The 13,542-nt window shown below is 42.3% G+C and overlaps 1 protein-coding gene across 1 annotated transcript in view; it reads right to left on the bottom strand.

Annotated features, from left to right (window-relative positions):
• Positions 1 to 8,121, bottom strand: part of MDFIC2 (MyoD family inhibitor domain containing 2) — a gene marked incomplete at its 3' end in the record, with an annotated part of 44,957 nt that extends 36,836 nt beyond the window's left edge. The window contains 2 exon segments of the mRNA XM_081854005.1: positions 7,826 to 7,916; positions 8,053 to 8,121. Of these exon segments, the coding sequence (XP_081710131.1) occupies positions 7,826 to 7,916 (91 nt within the window). The 5' untranslated portion in view covers positions 8,053 to 8,121.
• Positions 8,122 to 13,542: the final 5,421 nt, after the last annotated feature.

Raw genomic sequence — 13,542 nt, 5'->3', positions numbered from 1 at the left:
GCGCAAAGGTGCCCACCGAATCTCCTTGCTCACAGGCTTCAGCGCCTGTGATTTTAGGGGTCCCCCGCTTGCCGTAGCGGGTAAGACCCGAACTTACGGAGCAGTCCTGCCTCGGAGCTCGAGGCTAGGACCGCCATCAAACGCTGGCGCCGACCGGAAGTCTGGAAACAGAGTTGTTAGAATCCAATACTAAGAATCTGTCAAAAATGTATAACTTGCTGTTGAAATGGAATACGCAGGATGAAACAGTTAAATCAGCTATGATTAAGTGGGCACAAGATATTGGTCATAACATTATGTTTGCTGACTGGGAAAGGTTGTGGACCACAGGCATGAAATTTACGGCATGTAATGCCTTGAGAGAAAATATTATGAAAATGATCTATAGGTGGTACATGACCCCAGTCAAGCTTGCAAAAATTTACCACTTATCAGATAATAAATGTTGGAAATGTAAAGAAAATGAAGGTACATTTTTTCACCTCTGGTGGACATGCCCAAGGATTAAGGCTTTCTGGGAAATGATATATAATGAAATGAAAAAGGTATTTAAATATACCTTCTTGAAGAAACCAGAGGCCTTTCTCCTGGGTATGGTTAGCCATGTGGTGTTAAAGAAGGACAGAACTTTTTTTATGTACGCTACAACAGCAGCAAGGATACTTATTGCGAAGTATTGGAAGACACCAGATCTACCCACTCTGGAAGAATGGCAGATGAAGATGACAGACTACATGGGACTGGCAGAGATGACTGGCAGAATCCGAAACCAGGAGAAAGAGACAGTGGAAGAAGATTGGAAGAAATTTAAAGATTATCTAAGTAAACACTATAAAATTAATGAAGGCTAGAATTGACATGAGTTCAAAATTTTGTGGTTTTCAGGGGCATTGATTAAGGAAAAAGAACAGAATTATTAAAAATAATGGGAAATAAGGGAATGGATTTGCTGATTAGATAAATGGAATTAGAATACAGAAGGGGGAGGTGTGAGGAGGTCGAGGAAATTAGGTTTAAGAAAATAAGATCCGAAATTATACATGTTTTTGGTATTGTGTATGTTTTTATTGTGGTTTGTGTTTATATGTTTTAATTGGAAATTTTAATAAATATCATTTAAAAAAAAAAAGGAGCTGGGACAGAGCAATGGGAGCTCACCCCATTGCGGGTATTCGAACCACCAACCTTCTGATTGGCAAACCCAAGAGGCTCAGTGGTTTAGACCACAGCACCACTCGCATCCCTGGCTCCTCCCAGTAGGCCTCAGCAATGCTGGTGTTGGGAGGTCAGTTAAGCGTCACCCTAACTGCTACTGCCATGCATGTGAAGAATCTTTCACAATGTGGGTGAGAGGAGAAAATTTCCTTCTCCAAACTTCCTCCCATATCTTACTATCCAAGCCTACCATTTAAAAAAAGTTGTAACAGGTAATATCAGGGAACCTGTGTGAAATCCTCAGTTGTAACAGAAATATTCTACTGGGAAGATTAATTATTTCAGGCCTCCTCTGGTTCCTTGTTCTGCTGGAAATGGCAAGATCACTAAGGAAGGTTAAGGATTTGGAAAGGGCCAAATGTTTTTGAAAATGGGAGCTTAGATGGTGTTTTGATGCAAGCTGAGGTGAGGCAAGGCCAGAGAAAAGCACAATGGACAGCTCCATGCAAGGCTCAGGCATGAGAAGAGAGCCCAGATGTTGCTTCAGAAGCAGTTCCTTTCAGGACTGAGCCTTATATAGGAGCTCCAGCTCCATCTCAGTAGCTGAGATGTGTATCACTATGTAATGCATATCATTTAAAAAGGGCCCAGTCATTGGTAGCAGAGGCTTGTTCCTATGGAGTTGAGTTGTCTTTGGGCCAGAGGGGTAGTGGCCATGCACACTCCTTGCAGAAGTGTTCCCAGTAGGGCTGGCCCCGACGGGAATCCGCCCTCCCACTGGTTCCTAGCCACAAAGAGGGGAGTCTGATCCCAGGGTCTGGAAGATTTTCACAGGGACCATGGCAAGTGGGCTAGCTAAATCCCCATCTGTACCCTGGAGCACTGAACCTGATCAGGAGTGGGGAGGGTGGAGACACTACGGTGGGCTTTTTGCATTTCTAAAAAAACACACACACACAAAGCAGAGAAATTTAGCAGAGCCTGGGAAATGGAAAGAAAAAGGAAACACAAGAATCTATGGGCAGTATAACCAAAAAAGCAAGTGTAGGGATTTCTATTTGTGCAACAGAACTTCTGCTTTGTCTCTGCTTGCCTTACGCCCAGGCGCTCCCACCCTCCACCAATCTGCTTAAGGTGGTTGGGGAGAAGCCCAGAGCAAATTTAGGGGGCATGTGACAGTAGGGCATGTTGAATTATTCAACTTTCAAATTCCCAAATGGAGGGGTGCGATGAAGTTCTAACATGACTTAGGAATTCGAAAGATATTTTGGTCAGATTAATATAATTTAGTTTTGCTTGGTAAATAAATTGTGTGTAAAATTGCATAGAAATCATTAAAAATGATTGCCAAGTACTTGAAGTTGTTGTTGTTGTTGTTGTTGTTTAGCATTACTTGACATTTTCAGAAGGTAAGATTATTGTTATTTTGATTTTCTGGCAGCAGTTTATATGCTGCTTCATCAGACATAGACTTAACAAGCTAAATGTTCTCCAATCACATAAATAGTAGCATATTTGAATTCCTCACATCCAATGCATGTTCCAGCCATGCAAAAGCACAAAAGAGTTGGCTGAGGAGAAAGTGCAGCCTGGGGAGAGTCCTGATGGTTCCCTACCCATGCTGTAATTCCTGAGCTGTTCAGTGAGTGTTAAAGGTAAAGATAAAGGGACCCCTGACCGGTTGCGACGTTCTTCTCGCTTTATTGGCCAAAGGAGCCGGCATGCAGCTTCCGGTTCATGTGGCCAGCATGATTAAGCTGCTTCTGGCGAACCAGAGCAGCGCACGGAAACGCCGTTTACCTTCCCGCCGGAGTGGTACCTATTTATCTTCTTGCACTTTGACGTGCTTTCAAACTGCTAGGTGGGCAGGGGTCAGTGAGAGTTAGATGGAGTCAAAAGAGTTTTAAGAATGAAACATTATTTCAAATAGACAACCAGTATTGGGAAATTATCAGGATGGACAGCACAGCTGTCTGGCTGGAGCTGTCCTAACAAAAGCATTTCCTACACCTCCCTAGTTACTGTAACATTGTTTCTCTGAGTGCATTTGAAATCCTTCCCTTCCCAGGAGATTGCATTTCAGAGTTCAAGAGCCACTCAGCTTATAAAACTGCAATTAATAGCAGCAAGCTGGAAGTATGCTACATTTGATAGACTCTGTGCCCACTGGAAGGGAGTCTTTAAATCTGCTTTTTTACAACTTAAAGGAAGGGTTGCATTGATTAATTCACTTGATCATAGGCCCGAAGCTGACAAGGCATCTTCCAGAGAATTTAGCCCTCTGGGATTGGCATCATCACTTTTCGGTCACATTTTGCCCTGCTCTTTAAAGTGGAGAGGAGTCACCTAAGGTTACACAACTTGTGGTTTAAATATTTTACCTGATGCCCCCATGAATAAGTAACTCTGCCACTAGCAATCTTTTGCTAAAATACATCTCTGCTCCAAACTTCAGTTAACTAAAAAAGCAAGCTGGTTTAAAATGGGGGAAAGACCTGTCTCTTTCCTCTGAATGACTGGCTGCATGCACACACATACTTTCCAAAAAGCTCCAACAGTGTCCAGAGGTCACCACATTTTGTCAGGAAGGGTCATAGCTCAGTGGCAGAGCATCTACATTGCATGTAGAAAGTCACAGGTTCAATCCCCAGAATCTCCCCGTACGGCTGGGAAAGAGTCATTGTCTTATTGAGCTAGATGGACCAATGATGAGACAGCTTCTGGTGTTCATATGTAAAAATCCCAACGCTACAGGTCCTCCTAAATTTTCTACTGCATGCCCTCCTTTAAAATAGCATGGGGTGCCTTCCATGTGTGGTTGGACTATAACCTCCATAATCCCTGGCCATTAGTCATGGTAGCTGGGGTTTATGGTAGTTGTATTCCTACAACATCTGGAAGGGAACACTTTGCTTGCTCCTGGAATAACACATGCCAATGCTTTGTTAGGAGACAGACTGCAAAACACCTAGTCTCTATAATTTCCCCCATTTAAAATCTGCTCTTCCAGCAACAGCAGCTTGTGCTGATGGGAATTCAAAGGGCTTAACCTTGGCTGGATCGTGTCCTACATTTGTGGCTCCTTCTCCTTCTTCTTCCAGGGGCTGATGCTACTGGAATCAAATATCAATCAACCTCCTCAAAAATTTCCTCCATGAATGAAGCGGGTTATGACCTAGAATCATAGAATCATAGAGTTGGAAGAGACCACAAGGGGCATCGAGTCCAACCCCCTGCCAAGCAGGAAACACCATCAGAGCACTCCTGACATATGGTTGTCAAGCCTCTGCTTAAAGACCTCCAAGGAAGGAGACTCCACCACACTCCTTGGCAGCAAATTCCACTGTCGAACAGCTCTTACTGTCAGGAAGTTCTTCCTAATGTTTAGGTGGAATCTTCTTTCTTGTAGTTTGGAACCATTGCTCCGTGTCCGCTTCTCTGGAGCAGCAGAAAACAACCTTTCTCCCTCCTCTATGTGACATCCTTTTATATATTTGAACATGGCTATCATATCACCCCTTAACCTCCTCTTTTCCAGGCTAAACATGCCCAGCTCCCTTAGCCGTTCCTCATAAGGCATCGTTTCCAGGCCTTTGACCATTTTGGTTGCCCTCCTCTGGACACATTCCAGTTTGTCAGTGTCCTTCTTGAACTGTGGTGCCCAGAACTGGACACAGTACTCCAGGTGAGGTCTGACCAGAGCAGAATACAGTGGCACTATTACTTCCCTTGATCTAGATGCTATACTCCTATTGATGCAGCCCAGAATTGCATTGGCTTTTTTAGCTGCCGCGTCACACTGTTGGCTCATGTCAAGTTTGTGGTCAACCAAGACTCCTAGATCCTTTTCACATGTACTGCTCTCAAGCCAGGTGTCACCCATCTTGTATTTGTGCCTCTCATTTTTTTTGCCCAAGTGCAATACTTTACATTTCTCCCTGTTAAAATTCCTCTTGTTTGTTTTGGCCCAGTTCTCTAATCTGTCAAGGTCGTTTTGAAGTGTGATCCTGTCCTCTGGGGTGTTAGCCACCCCTCCCAGTTTGGTGTCATCTGCAAATTTGATCAGGATGCCCTTGAGTCCATCATCCAAGTCGTTGATAAAGATGTTGAATAAGACCGGGCTCAAGACAGAACCCTGTGGCACCCCACTAGTCACTCTTCTCCAAGATGAAGAGGAACCATTGATGAGCACCTTTTGGGTTCGGTCAGTCAGCCAGTTACAAATCCACTGAGTGGTAGCATAGTCAAGACCGCATTATAGCCAATAAACACTTAATGGATACATTATAAAGATCACAACCTCTTTCTAGTGCACACAATGATGGCACTCGCAGCACATAACGTATTATTTTGCAAAATGTTTTGGAAGCTCTGAGGGCGCAAGGCACTATATAAAGAGAGCTACTACGCCATATCTTTATGGCATATTTCTTCCACTGTGTGGTTCACGGTTGTTGTTTTTAGAAGGCACAAGTAATCAATACAAAACCAGGAATAAAAATAACTTTCCTTTAAAACTGGATGCTAAAAGAACATACTGCTTTCTTGCTTTTGCAGACAGGATCAGGTTCTACTATGCAACTCACTCTTTTTGCTGAGAGACCTGAAAACTAATATTTTTAAGTGGTGTGGAGCACAAATAAATAAACATAAAAACCATTAATAAAACATTGGGGCAGCAGAGAGGGGAATCCTGTTCATCTTTCTGCTAGTTGCTTCCTAACACACCCAGTGCCCCAAATCGTCTGGTTCTATCCCTGCCTTCACATTGATGACTGGTAGCTTGCTGTCTATAGAGAAGCCAGAACTACATCTCCCTTTCCCATCACACCACAGAACTATGGGAACAGCCAAAGCTTAGAGGTGGAGCATCTGCCGTTTATGCAGATAGTCCCAGGTCCAATCACCAGCATCTCCTTGTAGGCCTGGATACATCCCCTATCTGAAACCCTGAAGATCTGGATGGACCAATCTCTTATTCAGTATGTTCCTAAAACAAGTCATATGTGTTTCAAGACCAATAAGCCCAAATCAGCCTCTGTAGGCATCCAGGAAAACCTTCCAGGTAAGAAACTCTGGTACCCAGAGGTGGTACACTGCACATTTCATGTTACAAACTAAGCAAACTGAAAACAGCTACGTGTTACTGATGACCACTCTGATCTGCAATGCTAATACATTCATCAAGGGTGGGGGAACAACAGTTCAAAGGAGTTCAAGGTGGCATACATGGTTCTACACCTCCACAACTACCTGTGTGGTAGGTTAGGCTGGAAAACAATGGCTGACCAAAGGTTACTTTGTGAGCTTTATGGCTGAGTGAAGATCTGAACCCTGGTCTCCCAGGTCTTAGTTCAATATTATAACCTTACTGACCTGTTTTGGGGCACCATCAGCAGCAGATTCCCATGTGCTGCACTTCCCATTGGCACATTGAAAGCCCCTACAGTGGTGGAGTCCCCTGCCGGTGGGCAGGCCCCTCCACCAAATGCTATTCCCCCTCCAGTAGCAAAGATAATGGGAGTTGCTCTCTTAGTTAGTATACCTATTGCACAGGAGTAATTGCGCTAATTAATGCCACTGTAGCAAAAACAAGAGAGACCTGTAGCATTTTGAAGACTAGACTTTGTCTACGGTGAAAGGCAGTCTATACATTCTGGCAGTGCCGGATTTACATATAAGCTAAACAAGCTATAGCTTAGGACCCCACTCTCTTGAAAAATTTCAAAGGAAAAAAACCCTAGATATACATTTCCAAAATATAAGATAAAAAACAAATAAAGCCAACATACAGCAACAGTATTTTGTATTGTGTAGGCTCCTATGATGTAAGTAATGGGACCCACCTGCTATATAAAGGACCCCACTACCTTCAGTAGCTTAGGGCCTCATGAAACCTAAATCCGGCCCTGCATACTGGAAATAAATAAATACATCTTGGCATTACTTTTCATAGACAAAAGACGTTTTCATACTATGTGCACCATGAACGTTCAATGCTGCTGCCTGCAGTTTACAACCAGGATAGCGCTGTCATCCTCTCAGACTAAATGTGTTAGTCTTTTGGCAGCCACAGTTTAAAACTCTGTTGTTTCCATTATCATGCAGATGTGAGAACAACATGCAGCTATGTCGAAACATTGCGTATTTTTGAGACAAAACATGTTCTTCTCCTTAGCTCCTTCTAATTCTAATGTATTTTTCAAATGAATATGAGCAACAGCAAACCAAATGCCACCAAGACATGCAGCTATCTTCCATTAAATCTTTTAATGTCATTATTTGCATTCCAGCCATAAACTTTTGCCAAGCATAATTTCGCAGATAGCATTTCTCTTTCCTGCATCCTTACTTTATGTCAGATGCTTCAAAAATTCATTTTGACTGATGAGTGGCACCTACGGCTAACATTTATATCACTATATCTAGAAACTAGGCCCACTTCCAATGGGGGCACCTGAAACTTTCCTTAGATTATTATTTATTTTTTTACTCAGAATGAAAAATTACTGAAAAACAGAAATCTCTAAACTTTAGGCCAAGCCCCAGAATAAGCAAAATGCACTTGCCACGGTTGTGGAGTTAGGAGCTAACCACTGTTGAATTAGACTCTCTTGTGGAGTATTACTGTTATTAGGAAGTATTTCCAGTGATAAACAGTACAACTCACCTTCTTTCAACAACGTTGAAGTATTTTGCTGGTCATTTTCAAAGCTCGGTGTTGTTCTAGTTTTCACTTTGTCTGTCTCTGCTTCTGACATCTACGTGGTAGGAAGTAAGATAGTATCAGTAAGTTTGAAGTTTGAACATGGTGGAAACAATCCCTGCAAAGTTAAAACACTTTATGCCTCAAAGATTTCTCTACTCAAAAGTCCCATTGAGCTCTGCAGTCTTTACTCTTCGGTATGCAGGTATAGGACTAAAGACTTAATTATATCCCATTGTAATCCATGCAATGTGCAGTGTCTAAGCGTGTCTACTCAGAAGTAAGTATGTCCCACTCGGTTCAGTATAGTCTCCTCCCTAGCAACTGTGTTTAGGATGGCAGCTGTACAACACAACCTTATTTCTGCATGTCTACTCAGAAGTAAGTTCCAATGAGTTCAATGGGACTGACTTTCAGGTATGTGCATACAGGATTGCAGCCTTAAAAGAATTTAGCTTTGGGTGGGTTTTCCCCATTCTCTGTATTTATATACTAAGAAGTTTGTGCCATGTTAAATAAAGCACATTTCCCCTTATTTTTCTAAAGATGCTGTATGCTGTAACATCTCTTGCATTAAACCAATATGCCTTTTCGCAGCGCTTTATTAATATTACATGCGTTCTTCGATGGCACTCCTATCAATTTCATGTTGAGTTGTATTAATAATACTTACGAGTAAATTACAGCACGCAGATATGCCGTGCTAGGGTAGGATGTACCCCTCTGTCTGTTTAATGTGATTCTAAACAGCAATAAAGCAAGCTATTAAGCTGCTCACAAATAAATATCAATAAAGAGAAGTTCAGCTAAAGTGTAACCAAAATTTTCTTTACTACCATCCCCAGCCATTTATCTCTCCTAATGAAAATCACCAGCCCCCAAAGCATGAAAAATTACAGTACCTGGGAGTGTTATGTGTGTACATTAGCCTGCTGAGTATTATCTGGATTTCCTGTTGTAGTTTACCTCCACGGATAGCTAGGAAAAAACAATAACACTGGGCTGTCCAGTCTTCTTCTAATTGATTTTCATCATCTCAGAATCCAATTAGCTCAACCATTGCCATAGGATTACTTGTACATTCCAAGCAAAAGAGGTGAAGATAATGAGGTCCAGGAGCCTTTGCTTAGTCTGCAGCCTCCCAGGTTGTGTAACGTCCAGCATTCCCCTACACTGACAAAACTAAAAAGATGAGCACGGCAGTCTCTCTTTCCTCTGCTGTGTAGTGTCAGATTTGACTTGCAGCCAGAATCAGCCAACTTAGTGCTAAAATGATTTTTTTAAAAAAATAATCTTTTCTAGTTAAAAAGTTGGGTTTTTGAAGAAACTACATAACAACACTAGGAACAGCCCAGACCAAAAACTGCAATTCATCTGGCAGTGATTCTGTATAAAGGAAGAGACACGTGATCAGCTGTGCCCAATCTGAATGTTGTTGACCACTCGTGGAAGCTGTGGCCCTCCTTCAGAATGCTGGACTACAAGTCCCATCATCCCTGACTATTAACCATGCTCAAAACAAAACAAATTCCTTCCAGTAGCACCTTAAAGACCAACTAAGTCAGTTCTTGGTATGAGCTTTCGTGTGCATGCGCACTTCTTCAGATACACTTCTTCAAAAGGAAAAACAAAACATTTACCACTCTCAACAGGTATCTGAAGAAGTGTGCATGCACACGAAAGCTCATACCAAGAACTGACTTAGTTGGTCTTTAAGGTGCTACTGGAAGGAATTTGTTTTGTTTTGACTATGGCAGACCAACACGGCTACCTATGTGTAACTATTAACCATGCTGTTGGGGGGGGGGTCATGGTTCAGCAACATCTGGAGGCTCCTGCTTTCACAAAGTAAAAAATAAAAGTAAATGAAATGGGTGGTATTTCTTTGAACAGCTATCTGAAAAACAAAGGTCCTGATCAAGTCAAGTATCAAGCTGTTGTATATTTGCACGACACCATTGAAATCAAGGCTGGACCTGGATTATCTGCAAGCATTCCATGCAGCCAGTATGACTAAAGGTGTGTATACAGTTAGTTCCTGTTTTGAGAGGAAGTGCTTGAAAGGGGAACTTCCTGTAGAAGTGTGTGGAAAGAGGAAGCCAATGTGGGCTTGGGGGCTAATAATAATAATAATAATAATAATAATAATACCCTGCCCATCTGGCTGGGTTTCTCCAGCCTAGGAGAAAGCAGGGTTCCCTGTCTATTATACTTAGAATCATAGAGTTGGAAGAAACCATAAGGGCCATTGAGTTCAATAAAGCGGTTCATGTTTGAGTTTACCGAAGCAGCTGGAGTTTGTTTCTAAGAAAGGCAGCCCTACTGGTCAAGAAGGCAGATGGGTGTGAGGCTTGGATGGAACCATTGTCAGTCACATGAGCAGGAAGGGGCTTACAGAGAGTCCATCTAAGCAGTCTGGTTGGAGAGCTTCTCAATGGTTGCAGATGGAATGGTTCTTTTACCCCCACAGCTCAAGGACTTTCCTGAATTCTGTGGGCTAGTTTAGGGGGCTGCACAAGTGGCCTTAAAAAATAGCTTTGTGGTGCTTTTCTCCTCTCACTTCTTTCTAGTCTCTGCACCTTTGACAAAAGAAGAAGAAGAAGAAGAAGAAGAAGAAGAAGAAGAAGAAGAAGAAGAAGAAGAAGAAGAAGAGACAATATTGGAGTTGTGGAGGTTGAAAGCACACCTTTTGCATTTCAAGAATTATCCAAACAAAAAGCCTTTTGGCTCAGCTCTATTAAATCCAATTAGCATATTCAACCCATACCTATTGCACTCTGGACAGAAAACTGGAAGCCAGCAATGGGTTTCCTTCTTACTGAACAACTGCATCAAAATCTAGCCAATCGTGGTTCATCTTATGGATGTAGGTAAATTGGCTGGGGGCTTTATTCTGTGAACTGCCCTGAAATCCCCGGGTATAAGGAGGTATATAAATTCAATGAATGAATGAATAAATAAATAAATGATTTAAAAATTAAAAATTAAAATTAAATGAGACTAAACAGGTTCCAGTTATAATAACATTTGGCTGCTTACAAAAAACTACTGTATTCTGCTTCAGCAGCAGAGTCCAATATGTTGCACCTAACTCTCTATTGTCCAGTTTTTTCCCCTTCTCCTCCTGCTTGCATTAGGCTAGTCTCTTGTGATCTGTGATGACTCTTTGAAGGTCAGGTTCAAGGTCATATATAGTGGACTGCTCCTTGTTTGAAATTCAATGGGAGCTGGATCAAGTGCAGCCAAACAGAAAGCAAGTACCAATTCTCCTTTGCAAGATGTGAGTTTTGGAACTATTTATCGTAGAATAAATTCAATGTTATCTTCCTGCAATATTTATAAACTCCTGTATGGCATTTGCCGCCCAATATTGTAATCCCAGATCCATGTACTCATGTTTGTCCAATAAATAATAACATATTCCTTTTGTTATGACAGAAGCTGCTTCTACTCTCGCATCACATGTCATTCTCACTTGCAGGGAAAAAATGTTTTTGCTATGTGTTTATGTGTGCATTATTTATTTCTTTCTATAACTTCATGGGCAACCTACCATCTCTGGTTAGTAGTGAAGTGTGTGTGTGTGTGTGTGTGTGTGTGTGTGTGTGTGGTGAAAACATTAGAGCAGCTGAATTTTTATTTCGTATCATTTTTGATATGGGAACAATTTGTGCAAACTCAAGCCTGTAGTAATATAAGTCCCTGCAGGATACGTGTAGTTTCTCGCTCTCTCATTCTTTCCTTGCCCAGTACAGTGGTACCTTGGGTTACAAATGCTTCAGGTTACAAACACTTCAGGTTATAGACTGCGCTAACCCGGAAGTAGTACCTCGGGTTAAGAACTTTGCCCCAAGATGAGAAAGGAAATTACATGGTGGTGGCAGCGGGAGGCCCCATTAGCGAAAGCGCACCTCAGGTTAAGAACAGTTTCGAGTTAAGAATGGACCTCTGGAACAAATTAAGTTCGTAACCCGACTTACCACTGTACCAGCGACTGCTCGAGTGAGCTGGACTGAGTTGATGGATTATAGCCAAGTGAGATAATAACCTGATCCTAAGCACACCTACTGGGAATTAAGTTCTATTTAGATCAATGGAAGTTAATTCCAAGTAAATGTGTTTAGGATTAAGGCAAATGACTGATCCTATGCTCTTCTACCAGGTGAAAATGGAGCATAGGAATAGAAACAGATCCCTTCCTCCCTCCCTCCAGGATGTGGTATCTTGCAGAGCATCTAGAAGCGGACTTTGGCCTGATTCAGATGTAGTTCTGAATTCACTGGTCAACAACAAATTTGTTGTCTGCGTTTTTTCAGTTGATTTAGGACGAATCTGATGCGCTGAATCCAAAAATCACATTGGTTTTGCTCCGTCAGGTCAAGTTTTTGAGCTATGGCCACATGTCTTTTTTATGTTTTTGTTCACATGTACGCTTGTGTGGAGCATTTTAGAAGAAGTTGGTGGGGGTAAAATGCCATGTCGAATAATTGTTTTGATTGCAAATGATTATTTTAATGACAAGAAGTATTCAGGTCCGATAGTTCTGGGTGATTATGTCAAAAAGGGATCAGTTTGAAGTCATAAAACCTTGAAATCTTCCATAAATTGGTGCGGCAAAGCATAAAGTTGGGGGATCAAAACTAAGTAAATCCTGATCTTTAATCAGCACGTCGTCCTGTAGCTCATTCTGATGAAATTCCAGTGCCTATCTTCTGAGAACTTCCTGACATTAGTGACGAAGATGCCTCCAGTGTTGAAGGACATGAAGAAGAAGAAGTGGTTCTTGAAGATGATGCTCCACATCCATTTTCCCAAAAGGAGTTGAATGATCTAGTTCGTGACCTCAGCTTGTCAAAGGACTCTGCCGAACTGTTGGCATCCAGATTGAAGGAAAAAAACCTCCTCTCTGACAGTGCTCGCATCAGCTTCTTCCGCAACAGGCATCAAGAGTACCTCCGTTTTTTCTCGGAAGAGAAGGACTTGGTGTACTGTACAGATATTGCGCAGCTTCTGCTCAAGCTTGGAGTGCCACAGTACGAACCCAAAGATTGGAGACTGTTCATTGACAGCAGCAAGAGATCACTGAAATGTGTTCTGCTACACAATGGCAACCTGTTTGCCTCTTTACCCCTGGCTCACTTGAGTACACTGAAGGAGAACTATGAAGTGGTGAAGTATGTGCTGGAGAAAATTGGTTATGATCAGCATAAATGGTTTATTTGTGCTGACCTGGAGATGGTGAACTTTTTGTTGGGACAACAGTCTGGCTTCACCAAGTACCCATGTTTTCTGTGCATGTGGGATAGTAGGGACCGTGCTCAGCATTACACGAAGAAGGACTGGCCTGTGTGGGAGGAATTGGTGCCTTGCAAAAAAAAGGAACGTCATCAACGACCCTCTGGTGGACAGAGACAGAATGCTCTTCCCACCGCTGCACATCAAGCTCGGCTTAATCAAGCAGTTCACCAAGGCTCTGGACAAGGATGGTGACTGCTTCACTTACTTGTGCCAGGCTTTTCCAGGATTGACCATGGAGAAGTTGAAAGCTGGCATCTTTGATGGTCCTCAGATCCGTCAGCTCATCTAGAGTTCGGAAACTCAATGAACGAAGTGGAACTGGAAGCATGGAAGGCATTTGTTCTGGTAGTGAAGAACTTTCTTGGCAACAATAAGGCCAGAAA

The sequence above is a fragment of the Podarcis erhardii genome (assembly GCF_964252035.2).
Source record: "Podarcis erhardii genome assembly, chromosome: 2".
Taxonomy (NCBI): Eukaryota; Metazoa; Chordata; class Lepidosauria; order Squamata; family Lacertidae; genus Podarcis; species Podarcis erhardii.
This window is presented reverse-complemented; position numbering and strand designations above follow the sequence as displayed.